This window comes from Garra rufa, chromosome 15, assembly GCF_049309525.1.
Source record: "Garra rufa chromosome 15, GarRuf1.0, whole genome shotgun sequence".
Lineage (NCBI taxonomy): Eukaryota > Metazoa > Chordata > Actinopteri > Cypriniformes > Cyprinidae > Garra > Garra rufa.
Genome location: NC_133375.1, coordinates 3,198,981 through 3,224,731, shown reverse-complemented (window position 1 = coordinate 3,224,731; position 25,751 = coordinate 3,198,981). Strand labels below are relative to the sequence as shown.

At 33.8% G+C, this 25,751-nt stretch overlaps 1 protein-coding gene across 2 annotated transcripts in view; it reads left to right on the top strand.

The window, feature by feature from the left end:
• gna14a (guanine nucleotide binding protein (G protein), alpha 14a) overlaps nt 1–22,157 on the top strand; it is a 30,887-nt gene extending 8,730 nt beyond the window's left edge. Inside the window, exons 3-8 of one of the 2 annotated variants that reach the window (XM_073819613.1) lie at nt 8,716–8,900; nt 9,259–9,413; nt 10,185–10,313; nt 18,102–18,231; nt 21,224–21,377; nt 21,461–22,157. In XM_073819613.1, coding sequence (XP_073675714.1) covers nt 8,716–8,900; nt 9,259–9,413; nt 10,185–10,313; nt 18,102–18,231; nt 21,224–21,377; nt 21,461–21,651 — 944 coding nt within the window. In that variant the 3' untranslated portion in view covers nt 21,652–22,157. The remainder of the gene's footprint in view (nt 1–8,715; nt 8,901–9,258; nt 9,414–10,184; nt 10,314–18,101; nt 18,232–21,223; nt 21,378–21,460) is intronic. The other variant, XM_073819614.1, reaches the window with a different exon arrangement.
• Nucleotides 22,158–25,751: the final 3,594 nt, after the last annotated feature.

The following is a 25,751-nucleotide window of genomic DNA, read 5'->3' as shown; positions in this document are numbered from 1 at the left end:
TGCTCCTTTCTGATCATGGAAATGTAAAGGAAAACTTAAATTAATTGTATGTGCTTTGTACAAATAATGCATTTACATGAAAGGAATAAATAATAATGAAAAAAAATTATAAATAATTATTTTACATATGTGACCCTGGACCACAAAACCAGTCATAAGGTTAAATTTTACAAAACTGAGATGTACACATCACATGAAAGCTCAATAAATAAGCTTTCTATTGATATATGGTTTGTTAGGATAGGACAATATTTGGCCGAGATACATCTATTCGAAAATTTGGAATCTAAGGGTGCAAAAAATTCAAAATACTGAGAAAATCAACTTTAAAGTTGTCCAAATTAAGTTATTAACAATGCATATTACTAATCAAAAATTACATTTTGATATATTTACAGTAGGAATTTTACAAAAAATCTTAATGGAACATGATCTTTACTTAATTTCCTAATGATTTTTGGCATAAAAGAAAAATCAATAATTTTGACCCATACAATGTATTTTTGGCTATTGCTACAAATATACCCCAGCGACTTAAGACTGGTTTTGTGGTCCAGGGTCACATATAATATCCAGTTGTGAAAGTGACTGACATTACATTTGACATTATTCACTGTGGCTTTTATGTAAAACTGATGTATTATTATTAAAGGTTTCAAAATCAGTATAATCTGTAATAAGTTGAATAGACATGCATTTCTGAGACTTTCAATTGAACTTGAAAGGCTGTTACATAAATCTCAGGACTCTTGGTTTCGGGTCGAACTCATTCAAATCTAGTCATTTTCATTTGTGTAAAAAATTGCAATGTCGCTAGGACATTCTCAAGATGCTAATTCATGCAAAGTGAAGGATGGTTGAATGGAAAATGACCCACAGAAGAAATTTTCATTTCAAATTTGAAATCCCATAAGATAGACCCAAAAGGAACTTTTTTTTGCCACACCTGCTGATGGCGAGTGAACTCTAGAGTGAATTTATTGGAATTTATTTAAATATTTGTAATAGTTTAATGTATTTAACTGAAAAAAGTACAAATGATAAAAATAATATTGCATAAATAATTAGTTTTGCCTTTATTACTCTATTCCTCAGTTCCAGAACATTAAAATTTCTTTGCATTTTTTTGCAATTCAAATGTATATTTAAATGTATTGTTGTTTAAACATTATAAATATAATTGCTTCAAAAATTTCCCTCCAGCAGCAGTCAACAAGAACAATTTTACTAAGTGTTAATTTTGAAACCCCTGTCATAATTTTTCTGAATGGCAAGTAAATAATTCAAGATGTATTTTTGCTCTAAAAATGGAATCATCTTTGAATAAAATTGTACTGACGCTGATAGAACTGAAGGAAATGAGGAAATAAGAGTGATTACTGAGCTTTATGTAATGCGTACTGTCTGAGCACTGTCTGATTGATGTACTCATTACACTACAGCAATACACACTAACCAACAGTGAGCCATCCAGAAAGTGAACTACTTTCAGACAGCAGTAAAAGTGTCAAAACAGGGGCCAGCGTGTCTGTCGTTCACTTCCAGTACAAAACACACACCGTATTCATTTATATCACGCCTCATTGTCTGACTGCAGAAGGCATTATTGTGAACTCTTAGTATGTTCACAAAGTATGTGGCTATAGGGCATTACCTCAAGAGTTAATGCTCTGCCAAAGTCAGTAAATCAGCCTAAGAAGTCTCAATTTACTCTACATCTGACTTGAAGTATACATACAAAGTCTGCGTTGTGTCACATCATGATGCCACAGCGCTGTAAAATGAATTATGATTTGTAAGTGAGTGTCTAGTGAAGCTGTGCATTTGCTTTAACACATGAAGTGGGCTTGAATAATGGCTTTAGTGTGGAGACTCTCACTCCACTCTGGGAGTGTTTATTGGCCGAGGGCAAGACAGATATTCTGCCACAAGGCACTTTAAACAAAACTCACTGAAACACATACCCCTCCTCAACCATTCGCTCCTCTCCGTCTCTATCTTTCACCCCTCTATCTGCTCTGATTTTTGTGTCTCTCTGCAGTAAGAACCACAACTGCAAGTACATGTATAATTTTTCATGTTTTTTATGTTTTGTCAAATCGATTACTTGCAATTAATTGCATCCGAAGCAAAAGTTTTTGTTAGGGTTATATATACATGTATGTGTGTATTTATAAACAGGGGTCCATGATCAAGTGATCAAAATCAGAAATGCGCTGTGTAGATAAATTCAGAGTGCGCATTTGTGTGTACCGACATGGTTGACAGCTCTTAATGCACAAATATCATTTTAGATCGACAAGCTGTAATAGTGTATAAGATTTATATTTAAACTGAAAGCATAATTTTAGGCTATTCACTGCCCTTTTTAAAGCATAACACAGAAATGTGACTTTTCATTCACTGACTGTCTTCAGTCAGCATGAGTGTGTATGCTTACTTGCCAGCAACCCGCCAAAATAAAAGCTTGTTCATTTAGGTAAAAAAAAAAAAAATCATATTTAAAAAGTAAATATTTTATTTTGAAGTTTATAATAAAATATTTGTATTTTTTTATTTCAAACTCCCTTTTTATTTTAAAGTATAATAGTATTACCACACACAAATTTTAGTTTTGAATGCGATTATTCGCAATTAATCGAAATGGCCGCACTATATATATATATAGATGATAGATAGATAGATAGATAGATATTTTAGTATATCTTCTCAAAGGACAATACTATAGAAATGTATGAAACTTGGTTATATTTTAGAGTAGTCAATGTGCAACTTGTATAGCAGTATAGATTTACTGTCTCCTGAAAATTACTCAACCTACAGCCATTATTGTCAAAATTGCTGGCAACAAAAGTGAGTACACCCTAAGTGATTACAGCAGTATGTTGTTTAACTATACCAAGCTTGTTTGCTTGACAGGACCATACAAAGTTGTGTATCTTGTATTAGAGCAGTTAAAATTAGGTGCTTTATGTAAAATTCTCTCATACTGACCACTGGATCATACTGATTTTTAACATGGTGCCTCATGGCAAAGATGGCCAAGGCTATTAGAGGTTCAGTAACAACCTGAAACCGAGTTACACTACAGTGGTCAGGGTCATACAGAGGTTTTCCAAGAGGGGTTCCATTCAGAACAGGCCTTGCAAGGGTCGATCAACGAAGTTGAGCACTCGTTCTGTGTGTCAGGTGCTGAACCTGGCTTCAAAAAACAGATGCATGAGTGCTGCCAGCATTGCTTTAAAGGTTGTAGAAGCAGAAGGTCAGCTTGTCAGTGCTCAGACCATACGCAGCGCACTGCAAAAAGTTGGTTTGCATAGGCGTCGTCCCAGAATGAAGCCTCATCTGAAGCTGGCTCACAAGAAAGCCTGCAAACAGTTTGCTGAAGACAATCTGTCCAAGAGCTTGAATTACTGGAACCATGTCCTGTGGTCTGATCAGACTATAAGATAAACTTGTTTGGCTCAGATGGTGTCCAGCATGTGTGGAGATACCCTGGTGAGGAGTACCAAGAAAATGGCTGCATGAGTGCTGCTGGTACTGGAGAGCTGCAGTTCATTGAGGGAAACATGGAGTCCATTACATTCTGTACATTCTGAAGCAGAACATGATGCCCTCCTGCCAGAAAATAGGCCGAATGGCAGTTTTCCAACATGATAATGATCCCAAACACAAGATGACAACTGCCTTGCTGAGGAAGCTGAAGGTAAAGGTGATGTGGTGGCCAAGTATGTCTCTAGACCAGGGGCCGGTTGCACCAGCTGTGCGTAAGTTACAACTTAGTTTAGTTGCGACGTAAATGGACACTAAGTTACAACTTACGCACTACTAAATATTTTTGCGTTGCACCATTAAACTTAGTTTCAACGTAACTCTACGTATAAACTAAATATTTACGGAAGCGTCTGGTCAGGAGTAACGGTTGGAATAAAATAGCAGACTGAATGAACTGCATCAATATGCTCTTTTTTTTTCAACCGACAAGCTTCAATCATTTAGGCATATATGATGCTGCTGTCATTTACACTCACATACATATTAAGAGAGAGAACAATATGTGAATAAACGTACTTGTTTCTTTTTTAGCGCGTCTTCAACACCCCATCTTGTTGCACATGTCAGATGAAGTAATAAATAAATGTCATTTCTTTTTTCATTTTTATTTATCCTTTTTTATTTCAGTTAGTCTCTGAATGTTATTTACAAATGTGACCCTGGACAAAAAAAATAGCTTACATATAAACTAATGTTTTTAATGGAAACTTGTTTTTACCGTTAGTATATGTGAGGCAAAAGAAGATAGAATGAAGGATAAATTACAACTCATAGCATTTAAACAAGTTCTGCTGGCGTATTTTGAAGGTTTCTATTGCGTGATTTAGTGTAAACGTCATATCATGCGACTACGCATTACTTTACGGAGAGCTTACAAACTACTAGCTAAGTCCTGCCTTACGAACAACTGGTGCAACCAAATAATGTATAGATTTAGTTACAAACTAGCTAGTAGTTACTAAGCCTCTAGTGTGGACTTTACGCTCTAATTTAAGTAAGAACTTACGTATGGCTGGTGCAACCCTACCCTGAACCCTATTAAGCACCTGTGGGGCATCCTCAAGCGTAAAATGTAGAAGCACCATCTAACATCCAGCAGCTCTGTGACGTCATTATAGAGGAGTGGAACAGGATCCCAGCAACAATCTGTGCAGCTCTGGTCAATTCCATGTACAGGATGATTAAGGCAGTGCCAGATAACAATGGTGCAAACACAATATGTTGACAATTTGGACAAGTTCACTTAGTACTAGGGCTGGGCGGTATGACCAAAATTTTATTTCACGGTAACGATATCTTTCACGATATATTTTTTTTTTATATAGGTAGTTATTTCAGAAAATGTACAAAAGGGCTTTATATAATAAATAAGCTTGAATATTTAAGAAAAGAAAAGGACTAGATCTTATTTGATTATTTTGTATTTTATTTTTAACCTTATAAATATAGTAAACAAAATATCACTTTATATGAACAACAATTCCACTGTATGTCACATTTCACAGCTCGATGTGGACAGAACTTATTATTGTAAACTTTTCTCAAGTAACATCTCACAGATATAAAATATATCTCAAGTAAATAACAGGAAAAGAAAACTTAAATATGAAAATATAAATATGTGAACACTTTAAGGTTTCTCATTTTCCATGTTTTTACAACATCCCAGCGTATCCTTCAGTCTTTGACCAGTCTCAGCCTCACGAGTGCTGCACGTGAGTTGGCCACGCCCACTTATTTACATTTTGCGGTATACACGGAATAAAAAATTATTTTACCGTACACATTTCATTCCGCGGTAACGATATATACCGTCATACCCCCTAGCCCTAGTGTGTACTCACTTTTGTTGCCTTTTTATAACCCAATCAAAATCACCTTTTGCTATTAATATAAATCTAGAGTTTGTAATTTCATCAAACAGTCACAGTATTTACACTTTTCATAGAATCAACCAACAATAACATGAACTATTAGAAAATATAAATACATAAAATGACACACATTATAACAGAATGAAAAAATACAGTAGTTCAGAATGGTTCCAGATCATGTAGGGCTGTCATTAATGTTTTTTTTTAGTAATCGGTCGATTATTCTGACAATTAATAGAGTAAGCGAATAATTATAATTTGTTTTTTTAACAATAGCCTTTAAAATTACTTAAAATACATATATAACAGCAATGAGGCAATAATAATTAGTTCAAATAAAGTATCAAAAGCAAGTAATCAAATGGTTTTATAGCATAGTTACCGTGTGATCTAATCCTTGTTTAATATTGAATAAACAACATTAATTCTAATGTCCACTTAATCTTTAATATTTAGCCATTTCTTTATGACAGAAATGCTACAGCCACTGTAATTTCTTGAATATGTGGACATCAAAATGTGTAAACGTGTAAAGTGAGGGTTTGAGCTTTTATTTCGAAATCACAATGAACAGTTAAAGTAATGAGAAAGATAATCATGTATTCTCCTGTGTTTGCGTAGGTTTATAAATGACTTTACCTTACAAATTTGATGAAATTGCACATATTGCATTCCCAGATGAATGTTATAATAAACTCAGACTCACAGTGATATGCAAAGATGGAGTTTAAGACGCTCCACACATGTAAATGTAAACTGTCTGTGTGGAGCAGCGTTTACTGTTCTAAAATGCACATGCATATATTTAACCTGCATTGCATATACTTATTTAATTTAATTGTAGCGTTTGTGAATATAAAATAGCATTATGCTTTATTATGATTTCTAAATTGGTTTAATTTATCGTGCACCACTTCCTGTCTTATACTGGTTACTCGACACAATCAAAATGCAATTGAGGATTTTTAATATCTAGTTCTCGAATTGATGTGAAGCTGATGTGAATGTGAAGCTGTAGGCCTGCACATATGTTCCCCTCTCCTCGCTATATTCCATTCAAAATTATCCTCAGCCATGTACATCTTACAGCTGTCCTGAGTAAAGACACAGCAGCTGGAGAATATAAACACAGCTCTGGCAAGCCGCACGTTCAGTCTGTCAAACATAATTGTCTCAGTCTTGTCTTGCTACAGTAGCCAAACACTAAACAGATTTACTTTTTGTTCATCTCTGGGGGAAAAATATACAAATGAAAAGTGGCCAGATTCACCCAACCATTTGAGATATTTAATCAAAGCCATAAAACCAGATATTTTCTCATTCATTTCAAAGAATGTTTTGAAGCATGAAGGTAAGGTATTATAATAGTATATAATAATAATTCCTGGATTTTGGAGTTGATATGGTATCATCGGTACTGATAACGGTTATCAATTGATAGTAATGATTTCAAAGTGGGCTTTTTTTTGTAATGTTTTTGTCTCTTATGTTCACTAGTGCACCATTTATTTGATCAAAAATGCAGTAAAAGCTGTAATATTGTGAAATATTCTTAAAAGTTAATGTAATTTAATTCTGTGATGCAAAGCTAAATCTTCAGCTTCATTTCTCCATTCTTAAGTGCCACATGATCCTTCAGAAATCATGCCATGTCAAAAAAAAACCTAAAATATTTCAAAAATAAAGTTGAAATGTTTTGAGAACAAAGTTGAAATGTTTTGAGGATAAAGTCGAAATGTTTCGAGAATGAAGTCGAAATGTTTCGAGTATAAAATCAAAATGTTTCGAGAATAATGTTGAAATGTTTTAATAATAAAGTCAAAATGCTTCAAGAATAAAGTCAGAATGTTTTAAGAATAAAGTCGAAATGTTTTAAGAATAAAGTCAAAATGTTTTGAGAATAAAGTCAAAATGTTTTGAGAAAAAAGTCTAAATGTTTCAAGAATAAAGTCAAAATATTTCAAGAATTAAATCATAGCAATTAAAGTTATAATATTTTGAGAGTATAGCTTGCACATGCAAATGGCCCAGATTGTGAGCACCAGGAGAAGTTGCCAAGCCACCTGAATATATGTGGGATTATTAGTAGAAACCATACCATGTGTCATACTTGCAAGGGCCAGCAACTCAATAATAGCAATAAGCTTTGTGCTTTTGGTCCTTTTAATATAAACCAAAGTCTCAGCTTTCAAAATATGTCTGTTTTATAGAGAAATACAAACAATGTGTCTTACAATAATGTGTTTTTCATGCTCTTTAATGTGGCGAGACAGATCGCTGTATTCATGTGAATCAATAGTCTTTTTGATTACACTGAGACATTCGTTTCATTAAATTATACTGTTTTCTTTGTAAAAAATTCTGGCGTCTGATCTTTCATTCCTCACTTGTATTTGATTAAAAACAATAATAAAACATTCCAAAGGTTGAAGTGGACTCCTAACTCAATACATACGTTATATGTATATTTTTTTGTTGTTGTTGAGGTATTTAAGTGACTATTCACAAGCTGTTTTATTCATGGTATAATACAGTAAATGATTGGAAATAATATTTAACATCTGTCTTCCCTTTATTATTTGTAGAGTGCCAGACACACAGTGATCGTAATAATTTTGCTTTGTTGCTTTTAATATAACTCTGCTTTCAAATTCTGTCAGTTTTATCACAAAATACAAATTATAAATGTGTTTTCACTCTTTATTTCAAGTTTTTGTGGGGCAGCCGTGGCCTAATGGTGAGAGAGTTGGGTGCACTTGTATGGGTTAAATGCAGAGGGCCAATTTCGAGTATGGGTCATCATACTTGACAATATGTCACGACTTTTCTTTTCACTTTCACTTTATAGCACAATATAAACATGAAGGAACATCAGAATAAAAAAAACAGCATAGCCTAATGTAATGAAACGAATGTCTCATTGTAATTGGAAAGATGACTGATTCACATGATTTACATATGATTACAATTTTGACTTTATTCTCAATGTATTTTGACTTTTTGATTTTATTGTTGAAACCTGTCTTAATATTTTAAGTCTCTAACTTTTTTCTCATAATTTCTACTTTATTCACAAAATATTTATACTTTATTCTTGTAATATTTATACTTTATTCTTGTAATTTTGACTTTTCATTCTTGAAATATTTAAACATTAATATTGTAAGATTTAAAAAAAAAATTTAACATGGCACTAAAATGCCAAAATGTCCAAAAACGTGGTAATAAAATTGTTGGGTTTTTTAATGCAGCAACTGAAGGATGTTTTGTCTTTTCTCTCTTGCAGGCACAGGTGAGAGCGGCAAGAGTACGTTCATTAAACAGATGAGAATCATTCATGGCTCGGGTTATACTGATGAAGATAAGAAGGGCTTCATTAAGCTCGTCCACCAGAACACGATCAGTGCCATGCAGTCCATGGTCAGAGCTATGGACATGCTCAAGATTGCTTATGCCAACTCAGACAACCAGGTACCACTCGCACACATACAAAATTTGGATGATTTTTGTTAAGTTTCAACTTTCATTTTCAGCCGGAAACATTCTGGGGTTACAAAAATGCAAATGTATTTAATGTCTATTATACCGCCACCTAGTGTTAAAAGAATGAGCCTAAAATAAATAGTGAGTCGAATTTGACACCATACCATAATTGTGGTTTTTATGTCACCTGTTTATTTCCTTCCAGAAGGTTTTATGTCCTGTTTATACGCTCGGCTTCACTTACATTAATTGGCTGTTTTCTGCACTCTGGCTCTTGACCGCACACTCTCATTGGCCCCCTGGGGAGATGCTGGTCAGTCCTGATTGGCTGTGCTTGTCTCTGCAGGCTAATGGTGCACTGGTGAATGATATTGAGGTGGATAAGATCATGAGTTTGGAAGAGCCCCAAATCAACGCCATCCGGAGTCTATGGAACGACACCGGGATTCAGGAATGCTATGACCGTCGCCGAGAATACCAGCTAACTGACTCTGCCAAATAGTCAGTCCTGTCATTTTCACCCAATTAAAACTATAATGCAGTGCAGAACAATTATTCCAATAATATTAAATTTGACCCTGGACCACTAAACCAGTCGTAAGGGTCAATTTTTTTAAATCGAGATGTATACATTATCTGAAAACAATAAATTTGAACAGTTTTCCATTGATGTATGGTTTATTAGGATAGGACAATATTTGCCCAGTATACAACTACAAAATAAATTTAAAAATCTGGAATCTGAAGTGCTATCTAAATATTGAGAAAATCCCCGTTAAAGTTGTCCAAATGAAGTTCTTAGCAGTGCATATTATATCAGAAATTAAGTTTGATATATTTACAGTAGGAAATATACAACATTTCTTCATGGAAGATGAAGATGATCTTTACTTAATATCCTAATGATTTTGGCATAGAAGAAAAATTAATCATTTTGATCCATACAATGTATTTTTGGCTATTGCTACAAATATACCTGTGTTACTTAAGACTGGTTTTGTGGTCCAGGGTCACATATTAGCCAGCATTGTTTTTAAAAATACACTTTTTAGGATTTTAAGAATGCAATACGATTAAGTGCACTTATTTTTCACAAGGGGAGGTCCAGTATTAGAAGTGTGTTTTCTCTAATCATATTTCACTTATTAAATGTGTGGTATTGTGGTGCAGAACTCTCTGTGTGCCTCATTTATGTCCTTATAACTGCTGTAAAACCCGTTTCAGCAGCTCTTGTCATGACTTAACCACAGTATTTGTTTCTACCCATAACAGCTACCTGAGTGATCTGGATCGGATTTCAGACGCAGCGTACGTCCCCACAGAGCAGGACATTCTGAGAGTCAGGGTCCCCACCACAGGTATCATCGAGTACCCCTTTGACCTGGAGAATGTCATCTTCAGGTGAGTCCAGTGGTGTTTCATCATGCATCAGCACACACACTGAGCTGAAAGTGTTTCCAAGAGTGACAGTTTTTTTAAAATGTGTGCGCCAAATTCTTAGAATGTACTATTTGTACTTAAAGGATAACTGTTGCCAAAATGCTACCTGGGCTGTTTTTTTTACTGTAAACGAGACAAACTTATATCTAAAATCATAATTACGACAAACGAGCCGTTTTTTTGAGATTGACCGTGATTTCGTTTCGTGGTCAATGGCCGGTGTTCTGAAATATTCGGTGCCTGAGATTTTCTGTGACACAGGGCGGAGCTAACATGAATATTCATGAGTTTCCTGTTTCATGTTAAAGCGGCACTAAAATTTTCTAAAAGTCGTAATTTTCACTAAAAGTCGTAATACTACGAAAGTAAAGTCGAAATATTACGAGAATAAAGTCGAAATACTACAAAAATAAAGTCGAAATATTACGAGAATAACGTCCAAGTACTACAAAAATAAAGTCGAAATATTACGAGAATAAAGTCGAAATACTACAAAAGTAAAATCGAAATATTACGAGAATAAAGTCGAAATACTACAAAAATAAAGTCAAAATATTACGAGAATAAAGTCGAAATACTACGAAAGTAAAGTCGAAATATTACGAGAATAAAGTCGAAATACTACAAAAATAAAGTTCAAATATTACAAGAATAAAGTCGAAATATTACGAGAATAAAGTCGAAATACTACTAAAAAAAAAGTCTAAATATTACAAGAATAAAGTCGAAATATTACGAGAATAACGTCCAAATACTACAAAAATAAAGTCAAAATATTACAAGAATAAAGTCGAAATATTACGAGAATAAAGTCCAAATATTACAAAAATAAAGTCTAAGTATTACGAGAATAAAGTCGAAATTCTACAAAAATAAAGTCGAAGTATTACGAGAATAAAGTCGAAATTCTACAAAAATAAAGTCGAAATATTACGAGAATAAAGTCGAAATACTACAAAAATAAAGTCGAAATACTACGAGAATAAAGTCCAAATACTACAAAAATAAAGTTGAAATATTACGAGAATAAAGTCGAAATATTACGAGAATAAAGTCGAAATACTACAAAAATAAAGTCGAAATATTACGAGAATAAAGTCGAAATATTACGAGAATAACATCCAAATACTACAAAAATAAAGTCCAAATATTACGAGAATAAAGTCGAAATACTACGAAAGTAAAGTCGAAATATTACGAGAATAAAGTCGAAATACTACAAAAATAAAGTCGAAATATTACGAGAATAAAGTCGAAATATTACGAGAATAACGTCCAAATACTACAAAAATAAAGTTCAAATATTACAAGAATAAAGTCGAAATATTACGAGAATAAATCCAAATGCTACAAAAATAAAGTCCAAATATTACGAGAATAAAGTCGAAATACTACGAAAGTAAAGTCGAAATATTACGAGAATAAAGTCAAAATACTACAAAAATAAAGTCGAAATATTACGAGAATAAAGTCCAAATATTACAAAAATAAAGTCGAAGTATTACGAGAATAAAGTCGAAATTCTACAAAAATAAAGTCGAAATATTACGAGAATAAAGTCGAAATACTACAAAAATAAAGTCGAAATACTACGAGAATAAAGTCGAAATACTACAAAAATAAAGTTGAAATATTACGAGAATAAAGTCGAAATATTACGAGAATAAAGTCGAAATACTACAAAAATAAAGTTGAAATATTACGAGAATAAAGTCGAAATATTACGAGAATAAAGTCGAAATATTACGAGAATAACATCCAAATACTACAAAAATAAAGTCCAAATATTACGAGAATAAAGTCGAAATACTACGAAAGTAAAGTCGAAATATTACGAGAATAAAGTCGAAATACTACAAAAATAAAGTTGAAATATTACGAGAATAAAGTCGAAATATTACGAGAATAACGTCCAAATACTACAAAAATAAAGTTAAAATATTACAAGAATAAAGTCGAAATATTACGAGAATAAATCCAAATGCTACAAAAATAAAGTCAAAATATTACGAGAATAAAGTCAAAATACTACGAAAGTAAAGTCGAAATATTACGAGAATAAAGTCAAAATACTACAAAAATAAAGTCGAAATATTACGAGAATAACGTCCAAATACTACAAAAATAAAGTCCAAATATTACGAGAATAAAGTCGAAATACTACGAAAGTAAAGTCAAAATATTACGAGAATAAAGTCGAAATACTACAAAAATAAAGTCGAAATATTAGGAGAATAAAGTCCAAATACTACAAAAATAAAGTCGAAATATTACGAGAATAAAGTCGAAGTATTACAAGAATAAAGTCGAAATACTACGAAAGTAAAGTCGAAATATTACGAGAATAAAGTCGAAATACTACAAAAATAAAGTCGAAATATTAAGAGAATAAAGTCGAAATATTAGGAGAATGAAGTCCAAATACTACAAAAATAAAGTCGAAATATTACGAGAATAAAGTCGAAATACTACAAAAATAAAGTTGAAATATTACGAGAATAAAGTCGAAATATTACAAGAATAAAGTCCAAATACTACAAAAATAAAGTTGAAATATTATGAGAATAAAGTCAAAATATTACGAGAAAAAAGTCGAAATATTACGAGAATAACGTCTAAATACTACAAAAATAAAGTCCAAATATTACGAGAATAAAGTCGAAATATTACGAGAATAAAGTCGAAATATTACGAGAATAAAGTCGAAATATTACGAGAATAACGTCTAAATACTACAAAAATAAAGTCCAAATATTACGAGAATAAAGTCGAAATATTACGAGAATAACGTCCAAATACTACAAAAATAAAGTTCAAATATTACAAGAATAAAGTCGAAATATTACGAGAATAAAGTCCAAATGCTACAAAAATAAAGTCCAAATATTACGAGAATAAAGTCGCAATACTACGAAAGTAAAGTCGAAATATTACGAGAATAAAGTCGAAATACTACAAAAATAAAGTCGAAATATTACGAGAATAAAGTCGAAATATTACGAGAATAACGTCCAAATACTACAAAAATAAAGTCCAAATATTACGAGAATAAAGTCGAAATACTACGAAAATAAAGTCGAAATATTACGAGAATAAAGTCGAAATACTACAAAAATAAAGTCGAAATATTACGAGAATAAAGTCGAAATATTACGAGAATAACGTCCAAATACTACAAAAATAAAGTTCAAATATTACAAGAATAAAGTCGAAATATTACGAGAATAAAGTCCAAATACTACAAAAATAAAGTCCAAATATTACGAGAATAAAGTCAAAATACTACGAAAGTAAAGTCGAAATATTACGAGAATAAAGTCAAAATATTACAAAAATAAAGTCGAAATATTACGAGAATAACGTCCAAATACTACAAAAATAAAGTCCAAATATTACGAGAATAAAGTCGAAATACTACGAAAGTAAAGTCAAAATATTACGAGAATAAAGTCGAAATACTACAAAAATAAAGTCGAAATATTAGGAGAATAAAGTCCAAATACTACAAAAATAAAGTCGAAATATTACGAGAATAAAGTCGAAATACTACGAAAGTAAAGTCGAAATATTACGAGAATAAAGTCGAAATACTACAAAAATAAAGTCGAAATATTAAGAGAATAAAGTCGAAATATTAGGAGAATAAAGTCCAAATACTACAAAAATAAAGTCGAAATATTACGAGAATAAAGTCAAAATACTACAAAAGTAAAGTCGAAATATTACGAGAATAAAGTCGAAGTATTACAAGAATAAAGTCGAAATACTACAAAAATAAAGTCGAAATATTACGAGAATAAAGTCCATACTACAAAAATAAAGTCGAAATATTACGAGAATAAAGTCGAAATATTAGGAGAATAAAGTCCAAATACTACAAAAATAAAGTCGAAATATTACGAGAATAAAGTCAAAATACTACAAAAGTAAAGTCGAAATATTACGAGAATAAAGTCGAAGTATTACAAGAATAAAGTCGAAATACTACAAAAATAAAGTCCAAATATTACGAGAATAAAGTCCAAATACTACAAAAATAAAGTTGAAATATTACGAGAATAAAGTCGAAATACTACAAAAGTAAAGTCGAAATACTACAAAAATAAAGTCGAAATATTACGAGAATAAAGTCGAAATACTACAAAAGTAAAGTCGAAATATTACGAGAATAAAGTCAAAATGTTTCGAGAATTTAAATCGTAGAAATTAAAGTTATAATATATTGAGAGTATATTCTGAAAGCCTTTTTTATATTTATTTTATGCCTAAAGCAAGGGACAAGAATAAATGAAAATATGAGTACACAAACAAGATGTTTATTTTCTCTATTATAGGTACAGCCATTTAAATTAGAGACAACCACTGCATTTTTAAAGAATCAATAGTATAAATAAAAAATAACCGACACAGTTCTTTCTTAATCGTGTAGACCAGGGGTTCTCAACCTTTTTTAGGCCGGGCCCCCCTCCTGCTCCGGTCAATTTTGCAAGGCCCCCCATACAGCTTTAATTCAGACATTCTTTACAACTTCAGATTACTTTTTCTTAAGTAAGTGCACCTGCCATTTAAACTGGACTGACTGAATATCTACTGTTTGTATCCATTATAAAATAAACATACAAATAAAAAATACAGCAAATACATTTTAAGTCTTTTGATGCTGGTGCTCATATGTGCATAAACACCACTGACACTCACAAGATCCTCCTCTATGGGTGAACATCTATTATAAAACACTCACAGGGTATTCATTTTGACAACTATACAAATATTTTGAAATTTCACGCAAAAATGTGGCCTAATGTACAACTCCGATATACAAGAGTGGTATTGTAACCTTATCAAAGAACTTAATAAAAAATAAAAATAGATATACCCAAATATTTAATATAGGCTATAGGGAATTGCACGCAGCATACATAGATTTTTTTTATTTTATTTTGTTTTAATGACCCGCCCCAACCCGCCCCGCAAATAAAGTGACAATTTCTGAAAAAATGACCTCGGTATTTGAAAAATCCTGGCTACGGCCCTGTCCACAGGATGAAATATTAGGCTTATATGAGGCTCTTTTTACAACTAGAAGGTTAATATTGTTTTTCACTTGCGACAAAACAACGAATTAGCCGTGCATTTATATGGAAAAATGCTTTAGGAGCTATCCATCTTTACTCTCCTCGCACTCGGAGATCGACACTTCTTGACTGGCAAGACGGCCGCGAGCGGAAACTCAAACAAAAGTGAGTTGTTCAAAACCTTTGTTTTTAGTAAACTCTGTGTACACAAACAATGTTCTCAATGCTGGAGTTCATGTGTAGAGACCCAGGCGATACTTCGAGCAAAGTTGCATGGAGTGTTGAGCCTTCTTAGTGTTGTAAAAATATCAATTTTGATGCCCTCAAAGTTATGCCCCTAGTACTCCCATTGACCGGCCACTGACCACAAAACGAAATCACGGTCAATCTCAAAAACGGCTCGTTTGTCGTAATTATGCTTTTAGATACATGTTTGCCTCGTTTACATATAAAAAAAAAAAAAAAAAAACAGCCCAGGTTGCATTTTGGCAGTAGTTATCCTTTAAGTTTTAAATAATTTTCAACAAAAGTTTAAATGTAATGAAAAGGTTGTGGTGGGTAAGATCAGGTAAAAAGTGAGATAACACCATCACATCTTAATCATTATTTTTTGTACAAGTTTGTAAAAATACACTACAAGTCAAATGTTTTTTTTTAAAGAAGGCACTTCTGCTCACCAAGCCAGCATTTATTTGATTCATTGTACAGCAAAAACAGTACAATTTAGAATTTTTTTTACTATTTAAAATAACTGCTTACTATTTCTAATTTATTTCTGTGATCAGAGCTAAATTTTCGCATCATTACTCCAGTCTTCAGTGTCACATGATCCTTCAGAAATCATTCTAATATGCTGACCTTTTGATGAATAGAAAAATCCAAAGATCAGTCACTACAATTTTCTTTTTTTTTAATTACAGTAATTAATATTTAGCAAGGTTTATTTAGTTTATTTAGCAAGGATGCTTTAAATTGATCAAAAGTGATAATAATATGATAATGATAATAATAATAATAATAATAATAATAAATGTTTCAACATAATAACAATATGATAATGATAATAATAATGATAAATGTTTTGAGCAGCAAATCAGAATATTAGAATGATCTCTGAAGGATCATGTGACACTGAAGACTGGAGTAATGATGCGAAAATTTAGCTTTGAAATCACAGGAATAAATTACATTTTAAAATATATTCAAATAGAAAGCAGTTATTTTAAATACTAAAAATATTTCAGAATTGTACTGTTTTTTTTCTGTACTTTGGATCAAATAATGCTGGTTGGTGAGCAAAAGAGACTTCTTTAAAAAAAAATAAAAAAAAACTTTTGACTGGTAGTGTGTATTCAAATGAAAAAATATTGTACATATAAATTATCAATTTATAAATATAGTTACGTTTACAATACACCATATCTGATATTTGAACAGACTTATTGACCGTTATGATTTTAATTTGTTAATGACAGATGTTTTTGAAATATGAAAATATTTTAACAAAACAGTTTCAGTACTGGATTTAATAATAATAATTCTGATAATTATTTTCAAGAATTTCATTTTAAAGAGCCTTTTTTTTCATTATGATATCAGGACACTTGCATCACATTAATTTTACTTCAGCCAAAACGGTTTTACAAAGGTTGTTTCAGTTGAAAAATTAAAAACTTTTTAATTTTAATTTTCTTAATACTTTCATAATACTTAAAGATGCTTTGATGTTTTGTTTTTAAATAAATTTAATAAACACATCTCAAACCCACAAAACACATCTAAGAGCTATATTTGAGATTTTCATTATTTAAATGTATTATACATTGCTGTGTTAAGTAGATATTTCATGTTGCATTTATTTCCTTTGTTCCTATTTTGCTCCAAAAATAATCATAATTGAAACTGCAGTTTATGAATAGTCATGAGAAGTTGTTGTAACACAAGTGGATTACACTTTTAAAAGACAGTGAAAGAAATGTTAAAACTTTGGGTCCACACTTTAGTTTGGGGACTTACTCTCACAACTAACTATTAACTAGACTTTTGCCTTAATAAACTCCTAATTTGATAAAACTCCCCTGATATCGAATGAAATCCGCGCTGAGAAACTCCTTCAGTGGCTGTGGCGTCATGAAAAGCGTCGACGTGTTTACATCCTGCCAGGATGGCATCTAGCGTTTCTTGTCTCTGCCGTTTGCAAGCTCTTTCAATAGCTGGCATCAGGGCTAAAGTGGAGAGAACAAAGACGCAGGTCTTTAGGAAGTTTTATTTATCCACAGGCATCTTCCCATTCTTTTCTCCTCTTCTTATTGCTAGGAAAGCAGTGTAGACTTACATCTTCGTTTTATTTTCCAAGTTCCGAGTTGTGTTGCTGTAAAAATAGCAACAGATACTGGCAGTAGCTCACAAAGTACAACCGTTTTACGTAATCGAAATAATGGTGCCCCCCATAGTTCAAAATATGTATAAAACGTGAATTTAAAAAAAAAAACGTGAATCTTTCATAGGTTTTTTACTACATATTTTAGTAAGAGACATCATTTGAGTTATATTGAGCCATTCTCAATACCAAGGGTTCCCTTTAAGACAAATTCATCAGCCTTCTGAGTTGGCCTACAAATTGTTGTCATACATGAACAGCTCTGTATTTGTCATGTTTAATTGATGTCATCAGGATGGTGGACGTCGGGGGTCAGCGATCCGAGCGCAGGAAGTGGATCCACTGCTTTGAGAATGTCACCTCCATCATCTTCCTGGTGGCTCTGAGCGAGTACGACCAGGTCCTGGCTGAATGTGACAATGAAGTGAGTGTACTTTGAGTTCATCTTCATCCAGGCTGTTCCTCTGTGAGGAAAAAATGTATTTGATCCATTTGCTGATTTTGTATGTTTACCCACTGACAAAGAAATGATCAGTCTATAATTTTAAAGTGCCCCTATTATGCCTTTTCAAATATGATATTTCATGTAGTGTGTCATGTAGCTGTATGTGAACATAAACTATCTGCAAAGTTGTGACGCCGACAGTGCACTATAAATGAAGTTTTTGTCTAACAAAAAAAAGAGTCGGCTCACATTCGCCTAAACGAGTCGTCAGCAATTCGAATCTTTTTTCTGTAACGGCCACACGTCACGAGCTACACATTTGCGTAATGTCCGCCCACGTTCAATTTCGCGAACAACTTGCCCGCCTACAAACAGTAGGCCTACCATTTTCACGTGGATTAACGTTACATCATGTCAAGAAGACGCCCTGCGAGTGAATTTGTTTTATATGCCCTTCCGAAAGATGAAACTACCAAGGATGAGTGGTTAACATTAATTTTTTCAACACCTCAGCAGTCCAATGCCAATCTTGTGTTGTGTTCGCATCATTTTACTGATGACTGTTTTTCCAATCTTGGGGAGTAACGTTACAACGCGAGATTCACCAAACGCTTGGTTTTAAAAAATGGATCAGTGCCCAGTTTATTTGGACCGGCTTGCTCCTCTGAACTTCTACCTGTAAGTATGATTAATAATTGATGATTGTATTTTCTAGCGATCGTTCAAAATACGTCTTTGTGTACGTTATGGTGTTTAACAACCCCGCACATGTCTTGGTAAGTGGCTAACTTGCGTTTCTGTAGTTCTGTTGTTCAGCTGTGAGTGCAATGTAGTCTAAAAATTGTGATTGATGCAGCTTGACTGTCTGTCTGCCTTATTAGTTTAAGTAATGATAATGATAAACGATGGCTTAACGCAGTGTTATGGGTTGTACGTTACAGTGTTGAAGTTCACAACGTAGAGGTGTGCCCGGTTCGCTTACAAAAGCAAATTGCAAGCACTTCCCACAGTTATAATATGACACCCACTGAGAAACGTCCTGCTCCAGTCGTGCTTGCAAAACAGTTTCTTGTCTATGTGCCACTTCAACCGTTTCATCGTCAGACTCCGGCTCGAATTGATAGGGTAAAATCGAGGCTATCTTTTCTACGCATTAACAGGTCTCCACAGCTGTCATTCAGTTATGCCAATGGGCGTTTCGTTTTGCGCTGAAGCGGTAGACCAATCCAAAAGGACTGCACCATCTGACCAATCACAGCGGTGAGGGCTCACTGAAAGGAGGGGTTTAGAGAGACTGATTCTTCGAACTGCTTCACACGAGTCGTTTACGAATCATTTAGAAACGGGGTAAAATTAAATCTAATTTTTGAGAAAACTAAAGTGTTTTTTGAACTTGCATACATGTAAACCTGTTTTAAGAGACTATTACAACAATATTAACTACCTTTAACATGGCATAATAGGGGCACTTTAATGGTAGGTTTATTTGAACAGTGAGAGACAGCATAACAACAAAAACAACAACAACAAATCCAGAAAAACGCATTTTCAAAAAGTTATAAAATGATTTGCATTGTAATGTGTGAAATAAGTATTGACCTCTTCGCAAAACATGACTTAATACTTGGTGGCAAAACCCTTGTTGGCAGTCACAGAGGTCAGATGTTTCTTGTAGTTGGCCACCAGGTTTGCACACATCTCAGGAGGGATTTTGTCCCACTCCTCTTTGCAGATCCTCTCCAAGTCATTAAGGTTTCGAGGCTGACATTTGACAACTCGGACCTTCAGCTCCCTCCACAGATTTTCAATGGGATTAAGGTCTGGAGACTGGCTAGGCCACTCCAGGACCTTAAAGTGCTGCTTCTTGAGCCACTCCTTTGTTGCCTTGGCCGTGTGTTTTGGGTCATTGTCATGCTGGAATACCCATCCACGACCCATTTTCTATGAGGGAAAGAGGTTCTCACCCAAGATTTGATGGTACACAGTCCATCATCCCTGTGATTCAGTGCAGTTTTCCTGTCCCCTTAGCAAAAAAAACACCCTCAAAGCATAATATTTCCACCTCCATGTTTGACGGTGGGATGGTGTTCTTGGGGTCAGAGGCAGCATTCCTCCTCCTCCAAACACGAGTTGAGTTGATGCCAAAGAGCTGGATTTTGGTCTCATCTGACCACAACACTTTCACCCAGTTCTCCTCTGAATCATTCAGATGTTCATTGGCAAACTTCAGACGGGCCTGTACATGTGCTTTCTTGAGCAGGGGGACCTTGCGGGCTCTGCAGGATTTCAGTCCTTCACGGCGTAGTGTGTTACCAATTGTTTTCTTGGTGGCTATGGTCCCAGCTGCCTTGAGATCATTGACAAGATCCTCCTGTGTAGCTCTGATTCCTCACCGTTCTCATGATTATTGAAACTCCACAAGGTAAGATCTTGCATGGAGCCCCAGACCGAGAGAGATTGACGGTTATTTTGTGTTTCTTCCATTTGCGAATAATTGCACCAACTGTTTTAACCTTTTTGTAGCCCATTCCAGCCTTGTGTAGATCTACAATCTCGTCCCTGACATCATTGGACAACTCTTTGGTCTTGGCCATAGTGGAGAGTTTGGAATCGGATTGATTGATTCCTTCTGTGGACAGGTGTCTTTTATACAGCACTCCCTTTGAGAGAGTGCTCCTAATCTCAGCTCATTACCTTTATAAAAGACACCTGGGAGCCAGAAATCTAGCTGATTAAAATGTCATAGTCATTAAAATGCAAATCAATTTATAACTTTTTTTTTAAATGCGTTTTTCTGGATTTTTCTGTTGTTATGTTGTCTCACTGTTGAAATAAACCTACCATTAAAATTATAGACTGATCTTTTTTTTTGTCAGTGGGCAAACGTACAAAATCAGCAGGGGATCAAAAAAAAAATTTCCCTCGCTGTAGTGTCTGTTAACCAGACTTTTTTCTGTCTCTCGTGTTTCAGAATCGTATGGAGGAGAGTAAAGCCTTGTTTAAAACCATCATCACGTATCCATGGTTCCAGCAGTCATCTGTGATTCTCTTTCTTAACAAGACAGACATCCTCAAGGAGAAGATTGTGCACTCTCACCTGGCCACCTACTTCCCAGAATTCACTGGTGAGTCATTCACAGCAGCTTCTTCCACCGATTGCTCACATAGCAGGAATGAGTCACTTTCCCAATGATTTATTCTTTTTCAGGCCCCAAAAATGATACCAAGTCAGCCCAGGAGTTTATTCTTAAGATGTACCAAGAGCAAAACGACGACAAAGACAAAACCATCTACTCTCACTTCACTTGTGCCACGGACACGGAGAACATCCGCTTGATCTTCGCCGCTGTGAAAGACACCATCCTCAGACACAATCTCAAAGAGTTCAACCTGGTTTAAAATCAAACCTGGTTGAGTAGATTTAGCTCTCACGCTAGCTTAACATTGTTCTATCGTTGACTAAGGACTTATCCAGTCAAGTTTAGATCCTCTAATAGATGGATAGGTTTTATCGACAACAGATGTTGGCATTTTGTTCTTTATGTGAGTAGAGTTTACAAAGGATGCTATAGGAGATTTTAAGGCACATGTAAAAATGTTTTTTCTGATGTAATAGATCAAAGTCTTCAAGACTCCTTGAAGAGTTTAAAAGCAAAAAATATGAAGTTTACAGATTAACTTTAAAAATTTATTCTGGATTTGAAACAAACAAACATGCTCTTATGTAGTTTTAACGCAATTTGTAGAAACTAAAGGTATGAATTTAATTCAGATATTTTTATTTTAATATTATTTCTCAATGTAAAAATTATTTACTAGACATTTTAAACATTCATGTGGTGTTGTAGTGTCAATTTGTACATTGTAAATTATATTTATCATTTTAAACATGCTTTTTCTATTAAGAAAATTCAGTCACAAGGCAAGTTTTCACCCTGAATTCAGTCAGTTTCATTATTTTACCTCAGTTGGTTACAGGTTCAAGCTGTAGTGAATACCTGAAGTGCCTTTAAACTGTAATGTCTGTATCTGCTTTGATAATATTTATTAAACATGGATATATAGCTATTTGTTGTCACTCATTCAAATTTGAATAAAACCAAAATTCAAATTACACTTATTAAATGTTCATAATTGAACATAAGTAATTGATGCAATACATGTTCATGCTTTTCTTTGCCATGAAATGAATGGGAGTATGCAGTTGCATGTAGGGAAAAATGCACATTTTTTTCCCAGCAATCATATTTGTTTGAGTCAACTTGATTAGTTTTTATTCCTTTAAGTTAACGATGAAGGAATAATTCACCCAAAAATTAAAATCTGCTGTAAATTAACTCACCCTTACAGGGATAGTTCACCCAAAAATTCATATTTGATGTGTATCTGCTTACCCCCAGGGCATCCAAGATGTAGGTGACTTTTCTTCAGTAGAACACAAACGAAGCATAACGGCAGTCAATGGGATCCACGGCTTTGAGAGTCAAAAAAAAAAAAAAAAACATTCACAGACAAACCCAATTTAAACCCTGTGGCTCTTGGTGATACACTGAGGTCTTAAGACACCATTGGTCTGTGCAAGAAACTGAACAGTATTTAGATCATTTTTTAACTCTGGTCGATGGCAACATCCAGCTGTCAGCCAGTGCTTGACAAAGAGCAAAAAACCATAACTTCAGTGACTCAAAAGTCGGGACTCCTGGATGAGGAGTTTTTAATAGGTTGCAACAATCAGGATAAACACAAGGAATTACCATTTTGAGTAGCCATAGTACCCACAATCTCTCTGCACTGTGTAAACAATGAGCAACAGTTTGGCAAGGCAAAACGCGTAAAGGCAGATAAGGCATCATTGAGGTATTTTCGCGTGTTTTTTTACGGCGTTTGTAATCACAACAGTGTATTTTGCGGCGCCAATAGGGGTTATGCCCAACAGGCTTCCGTTTTCTGCTAAACAGGTCTCGTTGCTTCCGGTTCACGCGTTTTGCATATCCCTCTTTAAATATGAACATGATTTACTCAAGATTCATTCAAAGTAGACACTAAAAATGATCATAACCAATGTCCATCACATATGTGGATTGATATATAAAAGTTTTAAATTTTTATTCTTTTCACTAACATTTATATATAAATATCGAATGAAACGTCCACAATAAACAGCTGGCTTGTTTAACTGATTACCTTAAAAGTCCGTCGATATCGCCATTATTTATTACGGCTATTAACACGTTCTCCGACAAGCAGAAGCAATGAGACCTGTTTTCCGGGGTTGGTCAGGTGACGTTCGACATATAGCCTATACTGTGTATTTAACGCGTTAAATACGTATTTATTAATCTATAGCGTAAATCTTACCCTTTTGGCTTGCCATAAGTGACAAACAATTTGGCTGTCCACACCTGACGCGACGCAACAGCGAGACGTGACAGAATCACACCTGCGTAAGTGCACTGCACTCCTACAGACAAGTTTATAATCTAATTCATAAATATTAAACATTTTTAACATTATTTAAACTACATACTGTGACTGATACCATCTTTGTTCTGGAATATGCTCGTTGGTCTCCAGTTTTAACGTACATGTATTTTCAAGATCTAAGGTAAGCTATCTACTTTTAGCACGGCTATAAATGTAACACAGTCTGATATTTAAACTCTCATTAGACATCTTTAACATTGAATAAAACACATAATAAGCACCTGAGATGTATCGTCACGAGCCACAGGGTGTAATTTGGATTTGTCTGTGCATGTTTTGTTTTACTTTTAAGAGTTTGGTGCCCATCCACTCCCATTATAGGACTAACAGACTGGACCGCTTTGAGTTAAAAATCTTCGTTTGTGTTCTGCTGAAGAAACAAAGTCACCTACATCTTGGATGCCCTGGGGGTAAGCAGATAAACATCACATTTTCATTTTTGGGTGAACTATCCCTTTAACCCTTGGAAAAACACATGCATCATTTTCATGTCCACAGTAAACATAAGTGTAAGATATTTAGGCCACTTTGCCATTGCAATCACTTAAATAAAATGAATGAATTTATCCTCCTCACTACCAGGAAAAAATGTTTTTTGAGATTTTAGTATTTTTTTCATGACATTACATTGTTTAGAGTGTAAAAAAATAAATGCAAAAATACAATTTTTGAAAAATTATATTTTATTCATGTAATGCTATGTCCGCTGTAGAGGACATCGGGACTTTCAAAAATCTCTTTTTTTTTTTTTTTTTAAATAAAAAGACATGAATAGACATAAAAGGCAAAAACAGTCCAATTTTTTTTATCACAAATCAATTTTTATTTTTCATACCAAACTATATAAAGATGATTCTCAACATTTTTAAGATATATGCAAAATGTGTGTAAAATGGCCATGAACAAGTTTTCCCATTATAAACAATGTATCTATAAACTGTGTATAATTTGCATATTAATGTGTTGTTGGGGCAACATATAATGAACAAATAAGTGTAATAATGAGAGCAATGATTGGCAAGATTTTCATAGTAATATCTAATATTTCATATTAATATTGAAATATAATTTCTTTCCCTATTCACTTGATGTGTTTCCCAAAATTTGTAATAAACATGCACCAAGTCCTGGGGCCTCATTTATAAAGACTTGCGTAGAAACCATCCTTGATTTTATCTAAGAACTTTTCTGATTTGATCGTAAGAGCGATTCAGAGAAACGAACGTACACACGAAATCCATGCGTATGCCAGTCATTCGGTTATAAATCACAAATGATCGTGGAATTGTGTGCAGCTGAATGTTCCGCCGTCGAAACGCCCCTGCTTAATTAATTAACATATAAAATGAGCTCATTCCTAAAGCAAAAACTCTGTGACAATGGCAAGTAAAAAGGTGCGCAAGAAATCAAATTATAGTAAGGCTGAACTATCTGCAATACCAGGCATTACCACAAGGAAACGGTCGTACGCCAAGCTGGAATCTGACGTGGAGATAAGTACTTTTCCACGTCAAAGACGGTTTTTATAAATCTGTACTTTGACGTGGATTTGATCGTACGAACACTCTAAGATCAAATCAGTGCGTAAGAAAGCTTTATAAATGAGGCCCCTGGTGTCCTCTACAGTGGACGTGCATGAAATTAAAGTCCTGTTTCATAACAGAAAGTTCTATTTTAATTTGAAACCCCATAACATTTTCATGAGATGTTGTTTTATGAGAAACAATGTGACAGTTATTCAGATTTAAATGATCATTACAAAATATTACCATATTATGACATTATAATTAATATCAGCCAATTTAAAGACCAAGGAGAGGGAGTGGTCATGGTGAAACGTCCAATCATTTGATATCTCTGAAAAGCCCTGAATGTGCTCTGTACAGAACATCCAGACTTAAAACTCTGACATGTAAGTTCTCAGAGAAATCGCTAATAACTTTTGTCCTCTACAGACGACAAAACTCCATTGCTGGTAGTCAGGAGGATATAGCTGCACATTCAAAATTTTGCCC